Source organism: Amblyomma americanum, chromosome 5 (assembly GCF_052857255.1).
Source record: "Amblyomma americanum isolate KBUSLIRL-KWMA chromosome 5, ASM5285725v1, whole genome shotgun sequence".
NCBI lineage: Eukaryota > Metazoa > Arthropoda > Arachnida > Ixodida > Ixodidae > Amblyomma > Amblyomma americanum.
The window spans coordinates 56,246,834-56,267,041 of record NC_135501.1 but is presented as its reverse complement, the minus strand read 5'-3'; the positions used below and the strand labels follow the sequence as shown (position 1 = coordinate 56,267,041).

The 20,208-nt window shown below is 45.9% G+C and overlaps 1 protein-coding gene across 1 annotated transcript; it reads right to left on the bottom strand.

The window, feature by feature from the left end:
* Positions 1-2,564: 2,564 nt before the first annotated feature.
* Positions 2,565-19,505, bottom strand: LOC144134712 (uncharacterized). Its single transcript, XM_077667559.1, has 6 exons — positions 19,418-19,505; positions 16,446-16,629; positions 13,208-13,359; positions 6,762-6,829; positions 5,615-5,701; positions 2,565-2,796 (listed from the first exon to the last, which is right to left on the bottom strand). The coding sequence occupies exons 2-6, from the start codon at positions 16,542-16,544 to the stop codon at positions 2,666-2,668; spliced, it is 537 nt and encodes a 178-aa protein (XP_077523685.1). The 5' UTR covers positions 16,545-16,629; positions 19,418-19,505; the 3' UTR covers positions 2,565-2,665.
* Positions 19,506-20,208: the final 703 nt, after the last annotated feature.

Here is a 20,208-nt window from a genome sequence, read left to right as displayed (position 1 = left end):
GCAACAACATGCTTTAAACTAGCATGAGGTTCATGTCATTTGAGGCAAACTTTGAGACACTGCTCTATAATGAAACAGCAGCAGCAGCAGCAGCAGCAGCCCAGCTGCGACTTACAATAACTGAATCGTTGGCACTATGCGTCGTTTAAAGGAATTCCGCAAATATTCTTTGAACACTTGAAAACGTTTGCTGGTAAGCGGCTGCCCAGTCACGCGTTTTCCGCTGTCAGAATACTCTTCGCCGCTGTCTAGTATTGTACAACACGACGGTTCAACCTCTTTCGTTTATCTGATTTGCTAATGAACTAAGCAGGCTTACAGGATCTCGTGATGTTCACCAGAAATGAAGCTACTTTATTTTTAAAAAGATCTTTCAGTCCAGACCTCCATCGAGAACTTATGCTCTATCGGTCGAAGAGTAACTAGGCTTGCTATGTTAACCACCGAGAAGCGAGTTTTGTACGGTATGCTAAAGCTAAGCACCATCTCATAAATAAGTCTCTTTATATTCACCAGTGGCTAATAAACTTGGCGTGCGTTGTAGATTATTGCGGTAACAAAAAAATGTGAGATGCCGTAACATGTGCAGACATCCACAAGCATCCTTGCCCAAGCTCTTCGATGAGTAGCATAAAAACTAGAATCGAGTAGTCGTGATAATTATCAGAGTATTCCAAGGGTTGACCAGAGGGTAACAAGCGAGATAGTGAATCGGGCTCGTTGCACGTGGGTATCGCCTCCGAAGTGACAGAGCACATAGACCCCAGAAGTTCGTTCCTGCATAGGGAAATTAACAAAAAATCATTTTAGGCCTCCACGCAAATGGCGCGCGCATTGCTGTTGTGGTTTCTATTATGATTCATGTTTCGAACAGCGCACGTACTTTCTTTAGCCGCTAGCCTGTCGTTGAATGAATCAATTTTTAGCAGAAAACCTACTGTGTGATTAATATCTTTTTGCACTGAATGCTCCACCGGCGCGTTTTTAAAAAAAAATTTCTTTTGGCATCTCACCATTCACGTTTTCATTAAGCGCGCTTCAGTCGTTAGCTGCCATCCGAAGCGCTTCACAATTGGACATCGGGCGCTGTAGTGAAACCGGCCAGATCCGGACGTTTTCCATAAGCAATCTTTGTTCAATAGGCCTCAGGTTAAGCCTGAGGAGTCGTCACTTTATTTCCACTGCCTGTCGTCTCGGGTTGAGAGCAACCTTTACTACAAGCCTCCCTTCCTAAGTAAAATTACAGATGCTTAATGTTATACATAACACACCCGTCACACGGGGGACGATTTTATAGGTTGGGAAAGCTCTTAGACGAGAAAGGTTAAATGATATTGAGTGTTTTACCAGTAAAATGGCAGTTTTTCGCTTCCAATCATTGTCCTGAGGTATTCTCTCAAAGGTCAAGGAAACAAAAAAATAAGGCTTTGGGCACTGAACATCATGTATATGGTAAATGGTTTTGTAGCTTCCGAGGAGGAATCCAGTTATCTCTGGCTACTAAGATGTCTTGCGACATTCTGCGCTTTTTGTTACCGAAAATTCGATGATAATTTATTTTGTATATTGAAGTGCTCTCAAACTGTTGGCATTCTTTGTTCCATTGTTATTTTTTTAGAGTTGGAGAGGCTGTAAATCAATAATAAAATACCTCATAGGGATGGTGTAATAAAAGCTACGGTGATGAGAGATGGCAGTATTCAACCGTAGCATTCGTTACAAAAGAAGCCTAAAATTTCTCGATAAAGCCATGTACTAAAGCCTGATTGGGAAAGACAAGGTCGGTGCACGTATTGTGACTCGTGGTTGCACCTGTGGGCAATGTTGCAAGGGTCAAAACGGGAGGTGCTAGCTTATCAGTGGTAGAAACATGTCGTGTGTCTTGATGTCTGCATTGAATTTGCCGACGACCAATATCGGCACGTACTGGTAGCTGGAAAGGGCAAGCCGCTGTAAGTTGGCGACATTCTTGCTAGATGCGGCGTGTCGGTAATAAACGGCGACAACCAGCAAACCGCCGTCTATGTTTGTGGCGCACATCTCGCCAACATCATCCCATATGTCTAAGCTGTCAGGCCGAAATGCAGTTAGGCTAGAGCGAAGGTATAATCCCACGTCGACCACTTTCTTGCGGCCTCCAAGAGCCCCTCAGCTGTATACACGCAGTCTTTTACCTTGAGGGATTTGTTCAGGTCCATACAAGTTTGGGACAGGCAGAGCACAGAGGAATATCGCAGGATGTGGTTGCAGTGCATGTCAGACGCATGTGCCCATAGTCAGCGAACGTTGACAATCGCTTACTTCCTGCCTCCTCATGAATGATGCAGTGTTGGCGAGATCAGAGTCGGCCGCATATCCGTTGGACCGCGAAGTTACGCTATGTTGCATAGCACCGTCTTCCAGCACCATCTGCTCATATGCTGGGCCTGTAGTCGGTACACTGGAAGCCGTGATCGCGAACAGCTGCCGGTTTTGGACGACCTCGACATGAGAGTTGCAAGAGACATGAAAACAGACAGAGCTGGAAGTGCAGCACAGTCCTGTCTTGTTTGTTCCTTGTCATCTGTGTACGTTTTATTCGAGCTACGAAATTTGTCTGCATTATAAAAACAGACGATGCTATTTGGTCTCTGACTTTCACAGACGCGTGCTCCATGGCGTAAATTTAATCATCTTCCTCTTTGCATAGGCCCCTGTCGATCAGCGGAACTCTGTACTCGCACGTCTCTTCGTACTTGTCGAGGCAGTGCTTGGGTACGTTGTATTGGACAGCCTTTTTTACCCACAGCATGCAGTCTGGAAAAGAGACGCGGCAATGTTGGAAGCTGCAGTCAACTGTTAGCGACACGTTGCTGGGCTGCCTCGACACGTATGCTATACCCAATGAAAGAAATAAAGAAAGCAGTATCAAATGATATAAGCAAGTGAAAAAAACGCCGTAATCGTCCATGGGTGAGCTAGATAGCTGCATCCACGATTTCATTGACATTCCACGCAGAATTTATCGGTACAGTGTAAAGATTGTACAAGGCATGGAAAACAATACTAAGTTCTCAAAGTGAAAACTAAATACAGTCTCAAAGTGCATCTGTAGATTGGTTTCACAACTCTTAATGCTCATACGAACTGATTGTGAGGCGGCCATTACGGCTGCTCCAGGATTACTCGTGCTGTTACGTTTCAGAAAATCAGCACAGAGGTACCTCGCTAGTCACACTGTTCTTTCAAACTAAGGACTTTGCTATTGTTCTCTTTTTAAGGCGCAGTGGGAAGGTAACATTGCGAAACAGTGCATGCCATGAAGTTAACGCTGCAAACTAACATTGCCTTTCGAAGATACGAGACGCTCGTGGACGCCGGACGCGGCAAGCGGTATCACTGGTGCCGTCGTCTCTTAGGTGTGGGGTAGGCTTATAGTTATAACGGTAATATAGGGATGTGCCAGTATCCAAAAATTTCGAACAGAGAATTCAATTATTCGAAAGAATCAAAGTATTTTCAACATTATTCGAAAAGAATCGAATATTTTCTAAGCTTTTCGAATAGTTTTCGAATAATCGGCATGAGGCTGACATAAGGCCCAACGTATTTTTCTTGGACGACTGTTCCAAAAATGACCCGCACCGATGCAGCGTAGTATCCTTCCGCGAAATGCATGAACGGGATGAAGGATTGAGCTCCACGAGGGGACCCATTTATGCGGCTGCGTTCATAATACTTGTACATGGCCTCCACGACTGGACGGCGCGGCACGACTCAGCCAAACTGATCAAAACCCTGCCTTAACGCCCGATCTCGGAGGCCATGTCTCATACGTAGGTGCCACCAGTGTAATTTTCTGTGGTTTGCCTCTAGTGCCGCCGTATGCACACCGGTTTTCTAACGTGTACAGGGCTTCCTCTGGCTTTGCGCTCGGTGTTTCTGGGGCGAAATGCTTGGAAAAAAGGTTGCTCAACCTAAGCAAGCAAAGGGTAATTACCCTACTTATAACTTGACTGCCTTAGATTTAATATAGCAATTTCATATTGCGATACATTTCTGGAGATTAGTGTTGGGTATGTTGGAAACTATAGCTTTAAGTTCATAAGTTTTAAACATTTAGCACCGTACAGTAGTTCCACCAGTGGCGCTTCAATGTTTAGTACGACTGCTCGTTTTGTATGAATGTTCGCGCAAGTTGCGAATTTTAGTACTTATATTCTATTCGTTTTCGAGTCGGTATGGCAAAAGTACTATTCGCACAGCCCTATGCTCTTTAATAGCTGCCTCCGATGTAGAGCTTTCTAGGCTGTATAGCATGAACTACTGTATTTGTGACCGAATGTAGCACACGTGGCAGCATGCCGTATTACATGCCGAGCATATACGATTATCGGTCACATCCAGACACTGTTCATCATGACGCCTAAAAAACACCAGCCTAAAAATCAAGCGGCATAATTTTCCATAGCCTTTTTAGCACACTCGCCAGCTCTATCGAGCGGCCACCTCATAGGTGCACTGCAAAGTGATAAATTTATTTTTGAAATTTTTGCTAACATTTGACTTTACAGCTGTACTTCCGCTCGGTACTCTCATCTGAGGATTACTCGGTAAGACAAATTTTGTGGAGTTAAAAAAAACACATTCGTTTAAAATAACGTTCTCTGCTTTCACATATTGTCACAGTATGCACGAGGCCTTTGGTAACCGAAAAACGATCGCATAGCGCACATTAAAAACAAAACTCTACTTTGAACATTTTTTTTTACGTGCGCCCAGCCGTTACCATGCCCCTTCGACATGAGTGCAAGGGCGTCTTTCTTACGTCGCATATCACAGTTGGATCTTTGAGATTATAGGTCTCGGGAATAAGATACGATAAAAAACACAGCAGCCATAATTTCTTCATTCGTGTGTCTGCTCGTGTGTCTGCTCTCGTCTTTGTGCTTATCTATTTACGCTGCGCTCTATACTTTTAATCAAATTCAAATTTCATTATACATGTATTGAGGCTTCCAGAACTGACTGAAGTATTTAGGAAAGAAATCCCACCTTACAAATATGCGTTTTCCAGCATAGTTGAATGCTAAAGTCAAACACCATTCCTTTGTGACATCCTCCTTCATGTACTATCGAAGACTAATCAAGCGTGAACAACACAACTCAAATTCTAACGCAAAAAACACGAACTTTTAGATCTAGGACAGGAAATAGAAGCGAGATTGATTGGTTCTACTAAAAGCAGCACTTTACGCCTTTCAAGAGAATTTAACCTGCGCTAGTATTTAAGCTTACGCGAGGCAAGACCTAATTTGGCTGTCCGTATTTCAATTGTCTTGTCCGCGTTTCATTTGATAATGATAGCACAGGTGGCAAGTAGCTCACCATCAATTTGTAATATTACTGGCATCATTTAGGCTAGCTGTACAGTAGTAAAGCTTGGTAATCAACTGGTTTGTTGATATAACATTGATAAGATACCATAAAAATGTCTTGCGTACGGAGCTGCGGTAATGGCGGTTAGTTCACATGGGCACAATTTGGACACATGATATGTAACTAGGAAGCACAAACCTTGAACTGCCGGCAAGGTATATAGGAAAATTCCACTGCATACTGAACAAAAACTCACGGTCACAGCCTTCCAAGGGTGACCTCGTAACCGCGCAGGTCGCGTAGTCGCTGTACTCGTAGAACGCAGTGTAGGTGCTAGTTGTATCTGCAAATATGTTTTTAAATATACAGCACTGAGCGGAAGAGTTGTCCCAGGACGACGAAATGCAACAATTCTTTTCTTTCTATATACTGCGCTCTTGCCATCCGCCTGGCTTGCTCATCATTCAGGCCGATTCAGGCGTGTTAGGGGTAGTAAGGTAGAAAGTGTTAGGGTTAGAACACGGTTCTTACATTACGTTGGTCTAGATTTCCATTGCTCATCCTGTTGCTTAACTCACTGAATTTTTGAACAGTCCAGGCTTGACTGATTTGTTTTCTTTCATAAATACACCGCTCAAGTGCCAGTAAAATCTTCTGTGGTAATGTGAGGTCCCAGCCAAATTTATAGAGTAATTTAATCAAACTCAAGTAACAATGACTGACTAGACAGAACACGCTGCCTAAGAGGCATTTAGCTTTTGTGTGTGTTAACGGCCCCACCTCACCGAAGGAGTGAGAGCAAGTGCAGCCGCACTTGTCTCAATCTATTATTCAATAAAAAAGAGCACAATGTGGCTATGCTAAGCGACTAAGGAGATGTACTGGGAGGCATGATCAATGACAAGCAGAGCAGAACGGCCGGTGTTGAAATTAACAAAAGTAGTGTTCAACACTCTCGCAAGGGAACAACAGTTCACAATTAATAGCCAGGTTCTGGAGAAGTAAGGGAATACGTCTACTTTGGGCAGGTAGCGACAGCTGATCCGAATCATGAGGAAAATAACTAGAAGAATAAGGATGGGCTCGAGCTCGTATGGAAGGTTCTCTAACATCATGAATTGCAGTTCACCAATATCCTTCAACAGAAATTGAGTACGCTCGACGCCGTGTTCTAAGCGGTCGAAATGAATAGTTTTTTTTTTCCATAAGCATCCACAGAACATAATGTGCATGATATCCGTGTTTTCCATAGTTTTGTCGTTTGTAGTAGAATGTCAGTATATTTCAACCAGCAGTGCTGGTCGTCAGTATAGAAAATGTTTATAAAGCAAACGTGATCCCATGGAAGATAACGGGTGGTGGTCTCTGTAATTAATGGCAGCGAGAAAAGACGAAGCAATCACCGTGATTGACGAAGAATGAGCCTTGGCCTGCGGCACCTCCAAACGACACGTCAAAAACGATGTCCCTCCTAGAAAAAAAATTAATTATAGCTAAGTTATGAAGCATTTCCAGGTCACAAAACTTATCGAGCCTCTAAGCATGCTGTTGTAGAGAAGCCAGCCACAAATTTTTTAACACAGGTTTTTCGAGTAAAACAACGTTTTTTGTGACACAGTGATACCATTATTGGCGGACACCAGAAAATAGGAAAATCACGTTAACGAGTAACATGATTGTCTATGTTCTAATAGTGAAATATTTATTATGACGGGTATGGGCCTGGTTGTGTTAGATATTTGTAGCTTGCAGTTAGTAATAGCTCGTGCATAAGTTTTTAAAATCTTGAAAACATGATTACCCTCACCGCTATGGCGAGAAAATTTCGGATATTTACCGCGCAATTCGAATACCACGCGCCTGGGGAGCGCACGAAGCGATACCCATCAAATCGCGTCACTACGTGGCACATGCGCAAACCAGGCCGAAGCCGCGAAGACGCAATTTGTCTTTTCAGGTCTTTAGCCGCGGAGACCGCAGCACCCCGTCTCCTGAGCCTGCGTGCCGGGATCGGGGAGTAAGGGGCCATCTACATTATTGCAACAATAAAAGAACTTTCAATCAATGAATAAATCAATCAAGAAATCAATAAATCAATCAGATGGAATGTCGCCTACTCTGCCACCACGGCTGGAGCAGCGAGGAGCTGTGAGCCAGGTGAGCACCGCGGCGCAGGCGGAGCAGAACAAGTCACGTGGCATGTGCGCCACTGAGTGACGCGATTTGATGGCCATCGGTGTTGCGCGCACCGCATACTCGAATTGCGCCACGAATGCCCAAAATTTATTCAGTGACAGTGACATTGCGGAAATTGATGTTGTTGTTCTTACTGACCAGTAGAAATATCTTATTTCAGCCAGGCGCCTTTCAGTGATCGTTAAAAACTAAAGCATTAAAATTTAGTTGCATACTTTACTAGTTAACGAAATTCCTCTCTTTTCAGGTGTGCATCAACATTTTTTATTTGCTAGTTTTTTAGTGACATACAGTAGATCAAATGATTTTAAAATAACGAACCAGGAATCATTCGCCACTGCGCATCAAATAAACACTGGCCTGAGAGGCTCAAAAAAGCGAGGGCCGCTTCCCCGGAATCGCTGGTTTCCAGCCTTGAGGATGCAATCGTTTACTACGCTCGTGTCAAAGTGAATAATGGGTGCCTCTAGACTTCATGAGATGGGCCGAGGCGTCTTTTTCTCTGACACGTCGGGCGGATCCCGGTTCTATGCTGTGGAGACAATTTGGGGGCGTCATTTTCGTGGAATCTTTAACAGAATTACTATGCCGAAAAAAGGGGCTCTTTACCTCAAACAACCTGTTCTTAAAAATTTATGAGGGCTTATTTGAAACACCTGCTGCAATGTTTTGCCAGGCGCACTTGTAATGACGGGCCATATTATATCAAGAAATGTGAAATGTCCCATAAGATGTACTTGATTAACGTAATATGCGTGGAATGCATATTCTGAAGGGCGGCAGCTGTGTTTTCTTTCAAGAAAATGAGCGCTTCAGAAGTTACACAAAACTGACCTATTTCGCTGGTTCTTACATGTCGACAAGCGCCCAATGCACCGGAAGAAAGCGTTCGCATGTCCTGAGCTGTGTTCCAGATGTAGGACTATGGCGGTCGATATGCGTCAGGAAAATCAATTTAACGTGCGTTCGTACATTAAACAACATTTAGTGAGCTCAATTCTTTAAAAGTTCCCCTAACCAAGCCATGGATTAGAGACATCACGGTAACAATCAAGCGTTGGCGATGAGTTCTGAGAGGAATATTTAAATGAAGCAAAACATACTCAGCAAAATTCGCTAAAAAGCTCATAACAGCACAATAATCTGCATTTGACAAAATAAATATTATTAACGTAGAAGGAGAATCGGTGTTCTTTCAGCACCCAAAAAACTGACGAAAAATAGTTGCTGACTACTATTGCGATCAAGGATGCGAACACAGCTTTACACACTTCTTTGTTCGTGATACAAGCGAAGTTATCTTTTTTGTCTAAAACAAAGCTGGAAGACACGGGCAGAAGGATGAGACACGAGTGACACACGCACACGTGTCTCATTATTCTGTCCGTGCGATTCAGCGCTGTTTGGGATAATCTAGCCCAACATGCCACTTTGTTAGACTTTATCTTCCTCTTCTTTTTGGCTCATGTTATATGCTGCTATCAACGGTGCTAATTTATTTCCGGCCGCTGCCTTTCAGTCGAGACTATAGCTTTCATTTGACGTCTTCATCTTTGTGAAATTCAATTTCAAGTCCGTGCAGCTGCGGTCATTGGAAGCGGAAAAACAGTTGTAACATATTGCTTCATTTTGGCACACAGAGCTTCCCAGTGAGAATCACATTCTTTGAACCTTTAAAACAAATAAATGGTAGAATTCATTTCCTTTTTTTCAGATTGCTCTAACTCGGGCGGGTCTGACGTTGCCTCGCCTTTCGCACTTGGCACCCCGACGCACCTTTTGGATGTATTTGGTGTGCCGCTAAGAGCTTGCTCTGGCTATCTTACATGTGCCTGTTCAATAGGCACAGCGTCGGTATACGTACTTCTGTACCTTCTATTTTGGAACTTTCCCTTTCTCTTTTGCTCCCGGGTGCAGTTTGTAATGTCCGATTTTCTCGGGAGCCTTCAAATACGGTGTATCTCTTTTCTATTTTGACTACCACCACTATCGCATTCCTAACAGCTTGTTTTAGGTGTCCATCGAGAAAGTAGACAGTTAAGGAGTCAACCGTTTCCTCAAAATCAGATATTTTTTTTTGTTTTCCGTTCATCCACTCATTAATCGCCTTCTGGATAGATAAAGTTCGCAGTGGTCAACGAGGCAGTTAGAGAGCCTGCAGTCTTTTCTGGGCTTCTCACCTTTTCGGAAGTATCAGACCTAGAAAAGTAAAATATCAGAAAGTAAAAGTTAACTGTTCAATGTAAGTTAACCAGATTGCCAGTTAGCACGCCTTAGCTGTATTTTGATATACTTTACCACTGACAATGCTGTGCCGAAAAAAGCGCTCGCCTAACTGAAAAAGCCTTTTTTTAATCGTGTCAAGTCATAGGTGAAACACGCTGTATATGCTGCTCTCTCTCAGTGCCGGATACCGCCCCCCCCCCCCCTCCCTCCAAATCATTTCTGCGAAGTCCCTTGAGAGTGCACACAAAATTCGGAAGCTTGAAAAGTCTCGCTGGTAGAATACAAAACTTCTTTGGTCCTTACGTGCGTCACACTTCGAGGCACGCTAATTTCTGCGCTGACCCTTCATTACCGGTATCTCAGAATGAAGTGAAGCCTTATATTGGGAGGAAACTGAAAAGTCTCGGGAAGAAGGATAACGCAGAAGACAAGCGGACCGCATCCTAATGTTCCCTCCGCTTCATGGGTGACAGCGCTCTAGTTCGGATCTGAGCATTTTTCAAGCTAAATATCAGTGCTGTTGCCACACTGCGAAGCCTGGATCCGAGATTTCACCAGCCATGAGAAGCACGAGAATTCGACCCAGATTGAATCACACGATTCGAAAATAGCTGCGGATGTCGGCTCGAAATGTCGCGTAGGCCATCGGACATTAGAAGCAAGCGGATCGGGATCTAAACTGATTGGAGACAAGGTCAGCTGCTCTATTTTTTCTTTCATTCTTAATTACGAAAGCACTGCACAGTACAAGGGACGAAAAAACTGGAGAGCGCAAAGTGCTTTTCTTTCCTGTTATATCGTCCGTTTTCTTTATCTACGTTTTCTAAATTTGGTATGCGATACCATCTAGTCCAACAGGCAGTGGTTAAGTTATATTCCTCGTATAAATTTTTAACGCCAGAGCGTTAGCACCTCCTAACGAAAGCCTGTGTTTAGCCTGATTGGCTCATGGTTTGGCTTTGCTGGGCCGTCGCGAAGATACTAGACTCAGGTTAAGGTCTGATCGAGGTTAAGCTGACCCGTTCTGTTCGTGCCGCAGATGGAAGTTGACGAACACCGTAGTCACAAGAGCAGTCTAACCGTGGCTAGGCTTATTCGCGATAGCCGAAGTTAACTGTGGTTGTCGCGAATTACGGTTCACAGTTGGCACACGGCACGACACCGTTCTCGGTTGCGCTAACCAACGGGCCATGGGGTGCAACGAACGAAGTGACGCGGTGATCGGTAAAGCGAAGCTATAATTGGTTTTGTGGGAAAGGAAATGGCGCAGTATCTGTCTCATATATCGTTGGACACCTGAACCGCGCCGTAAGGGAAGGGATAAAGGAGGGAGTGAAAGAAGAAATGAAGAGAGAGGTGCCGTAGTGGAGGGCTCCGGAATAACTTCGACCACCTGGGGATCTTTAGCGTGCACTGACATCGCACAGCACACAGGCGTCTTAGCGTTTTTCCTCCATAAAAACGCATCCGCCACGGTCGGGTCCGAACCCAGGAACTCCGGATCAGTAGCCGAGCGCCCTAACCACTGAGCCACCGCGGCGGGTAATGCGAAGCTACATTTCCAAATATCTTACAACGTAGCGTCTTGACTGCCGTCCGACGGCGCCGTCCGGTGGAAACACTGCCTTCACCGCCGAACATACATTTCCGCGTCTCCTCCAAGCCGTCTGCGCTTAGGCAGCATCACTACGGCGGATCCCTGGCTCCAACGTCAGAAAACCGGATTAAGCGTCTTTGTTCTCGTAAATAATGAGCACTGGAATGAAGCAGCGTCAAAAATGAGTCCTCCTTGAGGATCGCAAACCTGTACCGAGTTTCTGGTAGCAGTAATAATGGCGATAAAAGCTACTTTCTGTTTACCGCCGCGTAGCAGTCGCTGCCGGTGCAGCGCGGCTGACCCGACCGGCTTGCACACTAGCTCCGTGGCAAAGGCGTGTCGCTGAAATGGATTATTTATCTTTCTCTTAATATGAGACAATGGAGTTGTAATTAAGGCAGTGCCATGGGTACACCATTTACGATAATGCCGGCCAATTCCGAAGAGCAGCGTGCAGTGGCTTCGATGCGAAACAAATTAGGCCTAGCGACGACCTTGGGGTAGCGCACCGCCAGACGGCCCTCGTCCGCCGTGCTCGCGGGCGGCACCACTGAGGCAGGCACGCGGTATCCGGTGCCGCGAACGTTCCGAACTTGTCGCTTACTTTAGCGATACGGCACGGACCGGGCCCTTTTCGACAATGCGGTGCAAGAATGCCTAGCTTGAGCACCACGGGACGGTGCTGCAGTATGTACTACGTTGTTGCTGCGCCGTCTGACGGTTCTCGAAGGATGCACAAAAGCGCCGTCGGACGGCACTCTACGCACTGCCTACTTTAATGTGTTGCTCTCGAAACGTGGTTTTGTGTAAAAATTTTGTCTTTTTGAAGCGGGATAAATTGGACGCTTTTCGCACCCAGACGCTGACGGGCACCTTCCGTCCACAAATGCCGCCAAAGCCGAGGTCGTCAGGCACGGTTCGCGATAACCGAGCTTTGCGGCGTAACCACGGTTTGGTCCGCGGTGGGAACTGCAGTAACAGTAATTAGTGAGAACCGCGGTTACCTTAACCGAGCTTGCCGTCACCGTAGAAAAGCGTGCCCTTGTCACAAGGCATAGCGACGACGATGCGCAATAGACAGCGCGAGTGTTTGCAGTGGCCAGCGAAGCTGATCTGTGCACCCCGCCGCCCATTCGAAACCCAATACAAACAATAATTATTTTATTTCTACGTCCTCAAGATCAGGAACGCCTCAAGATTCTTGGTTGAATTTGCCCCCTTGAACTGCTTTCGCACTAATATTGTATGGTGTCGGCGCTGGCGACCGTTTGAAGCCTAGCAGCCGAAGCGCCCGGAGCAAACGCTGCTCCTCTTTCCTAGCCAGGCGGGCCACCTAGGTCACGTGAGTGGCGTAGTCACAACCTCTCCATCGGATTGGGAGCAAAGTAACCACCGTGGAGAGGGCGGTTAAATTTAAACTAAGGACTGGCGGAGAGAGGTTGCTCGGGGAGAGCATTCTGGGTTGCACCATCCCCACCGGTGGCAGCACCTGCCATAGCAGAGCAGTAGCGCATCGCTCAACCGCTACACTACGGTGCCAGGATCCATATCAGTACTCCCAAGGATCTTTGAATGTAAAGTAGTGAATGACCAATTCCGCACATATGGTCATTAACCCATTAAAGTTATCGCGTCATACCCTTAAGGCGGAGCTTAAGTGTCCCTCAAATTTTTTTTCACTTTATAGTTTTCCCTTTTCTGTAAAAGCCTCGTTTTAATTACAGTCCTTAAGTAAATAAAAATTAAATCCTAAATGAAACAAAATATTAGTTTGTTAATACGGAGTTCAAAATGGGTGCCTGCCGCAGATCATCGTCATGAAATGCTTACCTGGGATGACCGCTGATGGACTTTAAGTGCCAGACGTAAGTAACCGTCTTAGCTCGGGGGTCGAAACGCGTTCTTGTAGCGGTCAGGCACTTGAAGGCGGTGTTGTTACTCGACGTGAAGGCGGCCACGCCATGGGGAAAGGCGGCGAAGAACTGCAATGCACATCACAGTGGACAATACAGGGGCGTTTGTATGAGCTTTTCATGAAAGCTATTTTCAGATAATTTTTTTTCTTTTAAAGGCGAGAAGGTCATCAAGTTGTGAATCTTACATCTCAAGGATGTAAGGCCTTTTGCAGCAAAAACAGCTCAAGGGTGCGTGGAGAGGACTCTGTGCTGGGTCGAAAGAAAAGACGGTGAGTTGGTGAGCAGGTATAAGATGTGTGACAATCAAGACAGGTTGTAATCGTTACTTACTGCACTACCATGTAATTGGTGGTCAGGGGAAGGGTGGGCGCGAAGTTGGAGATCGGCGCTGCCATCGATTTACTAATTTTGCGCAAGAAAGCGATTGGGCTGTGCACGTCTTGACAGTTGAAGAGCTCGACGAAAGGCTTAAATAGCACTGCATGGGATCATCTGTTTCACGAACAGGGGACAAGGAAGCGGCAAAGCCTCTTTTCAGCAGATCGCTTTTTGGAAAGAAGCCCGGAAGAATATTACTCACTGTGCTGGGCAGCTAGCACAAACTGCAGGCGTATTCGTCCTGACGAGCACGCGTAACTTTTCTAGCAATCACCGCTAACAACGCTGACACCGCTAACCTTACTCCAAATGAGGCTTTTCTAGGCCTGTGCTAGCTAGGATATTCGAATGTTTGATCCTAAAGCATGAAATAAGTTATACTCTGCTCACACACCAAAGTATCCCAGGCTGCCGAATTGCTGGCGCGAAAATGTCGCGAGATTACTATATTTTGTACGTCGCTGTTTGCTGAAAGAAATTGCTGCGCAGCCTTGTGGTTTTCAACGTAGCCAGAAGAAGGCGCGAAGGAGAACCAAGACACAGATGGCAGATGACAGACAGGACCAGCGTCAGCGGCCTTGCTTCCTTTTGCGTCGTCTTCAGAATATGTTAATATGAAGCAACTATCACAAACCAGTTAAATTTTCAGGCTTCAGCTGAAAAGTTTATTTACTGAATGAGTATATACTATATGAAGTAGATGAAATTGATTCGTAGAGATTCAGATGCCATTGTGAAAACTGCCAAGCGTCCCTCCTGCTCATAATACAAGTTTTGAACGCATACAGGTATGGCTGGTGGTTAAATGGGCCCTGAAAGGGGGCTCTAATAAAGCTGCGGTATGCCTTGGATGGTGAAAAACGCCGGTTCACGAATAACCTCCAGCAAGAATGTTTTTGAAGCGCGTTGTAGAAGCTCAGTTATATGCAGTCAGAGTTTTAATTTCAGTGTCTTTGTACCTTTCCCTTTCCTCTCGTCACTTTTTATCTCTTGGAAGGTCGGCGCTCATCCGCCGGCCCCAATGCATGGGGCAGAGCTCCTGATCCACCGGAGCTACGCCGCATATTGGCCGCCGTGGTGGCGGCAGCCTGACGTATGAACGAATCTAAGCAATAGCCATTTCTGAACGTATATATGCAGGTGCGAGGAATGGAGGCGGGTGCGAGCATGAAAAAGTCGCCCGAAAGGGCTCGCTAACTTTTTCTCTTGATTGTCTGTTCTCTGCTGGAAATTGAAGTGTACTATTTGGCTCGGGTGTTCATAACAACAAAATGCACTGATTGAGCCAGTTGATGTGCTCTTCTTCGAAGGTCTTTCAGAGCTACAACAAAAATTTTTGCGGACAATAGAGAATGTGACAAGTAAGCAATATCCTTTTAGTTTGTGGAAAATTTGAAAAATGAAGTATTTTACAATACTATTAAAAAATCTGTACATAGAAGCACAGAAATGTGCTTGGCGATTGACGCCGCGAAGCGCAAGGATTAGTTATATTTTTCTGCTCTCTCTTTGGTTTTACGCGGCGATTTAGAAGGAGCGTGTATATGTGACGTTAAAAAGCTGATCACAAAAAATAACTTTTACACCCTATTATCCATACAACATGCTCTATTGTTAGTTACGTTTCAAGCTGGTTGCTTAAATAATTTAAGCATTTTTTTTAAACTAGAGCGCTGCATAGAGCCGGGGAAAATCCTACTAACATCTTTCTCCCGTCAGCAAAAGTTTGCCGTAGGCAGTCTCGTATGAGAGTGCTCGGTTTAGGATATATATATATATATATATATATATATATATATATATATATATATATATATATATATATATATATATATATATATATATATATATATATATATATATATATATACTATCTGCTCGGTATCCATCATTGCCATGTTCCAGAATCGCAAAGGGAGCAATGCATCATTTAGTCGATGGGCTAAGAACGTCAGCGAAGCTGTCCGGCATGAAGATCATCAGTATTCAACCAATACGTACACCGCGTTTTAGAGTGTGTGTGTGTGTGTGTGTGTGTGTGTGTGTGTGTGTGTGTGTGTGTGTGTGTGTGTGTGTGTGTGTGTGTGTGTGTGTGTGTGTGTGTGTGTGTGTGTGTGTGTGTGTGTGTGTGTTGCGCACGTGCGTGTGTGCGTGGTATGTGTGGTTTGTTCGTGCGTGTCTGTGTGCGTGTGTGTGTTTGTGTGTTCGTGCGCGCGCGCGTCTGTGTGTATATGCATCTGGTACAGATTTGAGCTTATTTCTTCGAAGAACATGTGCTTTCTTCTTAAATGAGTGAGCGCTATAGGCCATGAGCTACACTTTGAAAAAGTGGCGTCATTTCGTAACAGCTGTACTCTTTTAGAATAGAATCCTACACGCTTGAGCAAGAAGCACTGTTCGGACTTTAAAAAATGCAGGCTTTTGTTCACTGCATGGGAGGAAAATGCGAGTTTGAACAGAAGCGGATTGGAGGCAACAGTGCCTGAGTCTGAAAAGTCGTGTGCCTTAGCTGCTTAAGAAAAGGTTAGCCGTTCCTCTTTGTAGAGTGCTGTGCACTTGGCTGATGCGATAAATCTAATCAGACGATTATCTACACATCGTTTTTGCCAAATTCGCAATGTTGATTTCTTTTGAAGATTAAAAAAAACGAGATTTATGAGCGCCACACGTTTCAGGGAACCGTCAAAAAAAAGCTGATTGAATCACAGTGACATCAGCAACTGCAGAGTGAGCCATTTTCAACACCACTCATCCTATGGCATGGCAAGACTTACCCTCAAACTGTCCGCTCGTTCTCGGCGACGGTGTGCCGGTTGGACCGCGGTTGCCAGTACGGACAGGGTAAGGCAGATACCAATGTTTATCCAAGCCATGTTGAGAGGTTAGGCTGCAGGCGCGGTAGCCAGATGTCCCGTCGGTGCTCAACCTTGGCTCAGAAGGAGACTGCGAGATTTCCACCTTGCGAAAATATGAGAGAGGAGGAGACCCTGTTTACACGTTGCGCGTGTTGCAACGTCCGACTTTCCCAAGGGCAAAAAAAAAAAAGGTCGGGGATAGCGACCCGAGCCACCAGTCCCCGCAGCACCAGAGTCAGCCACGTGCCCACTCCTCTGATTACGGGGCGTACTGAGGCAATTTGTTTCCTTTCTTTTTTTTGTAAGACAAAAAACAGCACAAACGGGGCACGTCACGTGCGATAAATCGTGCAACCGTTAGCGTTTCAGCTCAGCAGTTCCGTATCTGCAGGAGTATTACCTTTCTTGACCAAGTGTAAGTGATGGAAGGGCACGTATGACCTGATAGCCCTCGAATGCTACCCTCCTGCTTCTCTCTGCGGCTTAGGTAACAACACGACACTGGTGCTTGTTGTCGCTTCCGCCATGAAAATTTGTATTTGTATTTATGGGTGTTTAACGTCCCAAAGCGACTCAGGGTATGAGGGACGCAGTAGTGCAGGGCTCCGGAAATTTCGACCACCTGGGGTTCTTTAACGTGCACTTTCATCGCACAGTACACGGTCCTCTAGAATTTCGCCTCCGTCGAAAATCGAACCAGCGTCTTTCGGGCCAGCAGTCGAGTGCCATAACCACTCAGCCACCGCGGCGGCTCCGCCATGAAGAAATCGAATGCATAACAGCAGGCCTTCCTATAGATAGTACAGTCTAATTAGGCTTCCCATATTTTTCGCAGCGACCGACCACTGCCATAAAGCGTCTCTATGACTGCAAAATTCTTTCGTGGCCTATTATCTCTCCCCTTCTCGCTCTCAACGTCTCACAGAAACACCATGACTCAGAACGGTCATGAAAAGTGGCCATTGTAAAACTACGCCGCCCATGTGCTCACTGTTGACCATGGTTTTCTCCCATTCCGCTGGTGTGCTCATTTCGTTTCCTCAGGAATAAACGCACATCCACAACCATTGGTCAGAAACTGGGCTTCGTCTTTGTTTGTTTGAGATAAGAAATGTGAACAGCGTCATAACCCTGATACAAAGCACACAGTCACAGCGAGGCGAACCCTTTAGTGTCTCCCACTTTACAGGTAAGCCGCAGGCCATCCGCTCAGAAAAAAAAAATAGTTTAGTTCGTGGGGGTCTAACGTCCCAAAGCGACTCAGGCTATAAGGAACGTCGTAGTGAAGGGCTCCGGAAATTTCGACCACCTGGGGTTCTTTAACGTGCACTGACATCGCACAGTGCACGGGCCTCTAGAAAAAGAAAATGGAGTCATTCATATACACACTGTAACAAATCATGGAGAACTTAAGGCAGAAGGAAAAGGGGGGGGGGGAGGTCAAGACTGGGCGGAGTAACATTTAGCTTTAAATTTCCTTCATATTTAAATATTCATTTCAGGGCTCGAGCATGCCCGAACATTCATGATGCAGTATGGGCCGGAAATTTAACGCCAGCATGGGATCTCGTGGCGTGTGCTGCAGCCCGAAACGTCTACCAGCGCCTGCGATAAGCTGCTGACGTCTGCGCTGCGTTCCGTAGGTGCGGCTCGAGACGCCTCTTTTGTCGACACCCACTGTCGCTGCGCGCGTGTGTCGGGCGAGCGTGACGCTGCTGTTCTCGCTCTTTTTGCCTGCCGCGTGAATTTTTTCAAGGGTTTCACTCGGCTGTACGAAATGACGGTGCCATTTTCTTTCCTTTTGCCGACCTCGTTGTCTCTGGATGCAGCGATGAAGGTCAGGCCGAATGAACTCGGTCACGGCGCTGTAAGCAATAACCGCTTCGGGTGATATGAAATCAATGGCTGGTCTATCTTTCGCATTTTTACATGCACGGAGAACGTCTACGCACGCACGTTGTTCATGAAAAACCTTACCTTATTCATTTTTATTTGTTGCGTACTGTCGTGGTCTTCGATTGCAAAAGGTCGCAATTTAATTGGCAGCAGATACGGTATGTGGTGACGTACTGCGGAGCAGAGCATAACAGCGTGGACTAAAAATGTCGCTCATCCCTCGTGTCGAGCGCGCGGGCGCGTCGTCCCAGAGCACGGACGAAGGCGGCACTTCGGGTGCGTGTATACGTGTGTACGCGCGCGAGGGCAGCCCAGCTAGGAGAGGTAGCTCCGCTGACGCACGACGCACCAGTCACCTCTTCCCGCAGTGTGTCGTTTCCCTGAACTCAGTGCCAATTAAAAGCTGCCCAATGCGAGCCCGACAGCTAAACACTTACACCCTTAGACAAAAAAAGAATTGCCCTAGATTGAATTTTTCGATTTCAAATCGATCACTGACCTCTATACCGGCCTCTCGCAGCTCCATAATTACGGTAGCAATAATCCTGTTTAGAAAACAGGTAACCATTGCTCCAGCTTATAATGAACTATGAAATTTATCCAACCAAAACTTTTTAATTTGAAGCCGAAGGCTCGAAGCCGGCTGGGCTCCTTCCTCACAGGTCATCCCGTGAATAAGGAGGCCAGCCGGCTTCGAAGCGTTAGGTTTCGACTTAAAAATTGTAGCATGCAGACGCGTCACAGTTTATTGCAAGTTATAAAACTCATCCAAACTGGCAATTCTGTCGAAACATTAAGTTTTCATTGATCCAGATTGGATTTACATTTTCCAATTCTCTTCGCGACCTGGATATTTCAAGACATTGCGAAGAACACAACAAGCACATAAGTGCCAATCAGGGTAAATAAAACAGCTTAGAGCCTAAACAGAGCACAGCAAACAGCAGTTCTGACTGAAATATCAGTTGAAAATACGCTGAAACGTAACAACTAACCTGTGAAGACCCGAGCGACAGTGTGATTCACGAGACGTTGGCCACCACAGGCGCTGCTATGAGGTGATGCGTCTATGAGGGCTGGTTGTATTTCGTTAAGCAGGAGAGTTTTGCAAGCAGAAAACAGCGGCGTGCTCTGAGCAGGTGTGGAACGGTGCAGCAAACAGCTGAAAGACCGGCGCTCGTCACGTCGGGGAAAACAATATTGTGCAATCTCGTTCGCAGTCCAGTGGAGGCAGGGGGTCAGTCGGAATCGGGCAGGCGAAGACAGCTGCACAAATTCCTTTAAAACTTGCGTTTGTCACCTTCACTGACGCAACTCCTCATACGCGTTTCTATAATATGGCGGCCGTGAAAACTGCCAGGATATCCACGTGTGCAATAGCTCGAGCATATCTCTCTCTCCGATGAGGCGGTGCTTCGATAAAGGCTCCTTTACTCGAGCGTGAGGGAAAATGTCGGAGCGGGAGGGGAGAGCAGCGGGAAAATACTTGCAGCAGTAGACCGATGGCGCCTTGAAAGCCGGGTCTTGTTAAGTCTACGAAGGTGACAGCGCAAAAAAAAAAATTGTAATCCGGAGGCAGTGAGCGGAATGGGTAGACGTGCAATAACTTCACCTCCAATGCCGCTGCTATGGCGCGATGCGCTGGTGAAGGCTGGTTGCATTTCGCTAAACAGGAAGATTTGGCAAGCTGAGGACCGTGGCGTAATTCAAGTAGGTGTGGAACAGGGCAGCAAATACCTAAAAACACCAGCCCTTGTGACACCGGCAAGCGCAATTGCACACAGAC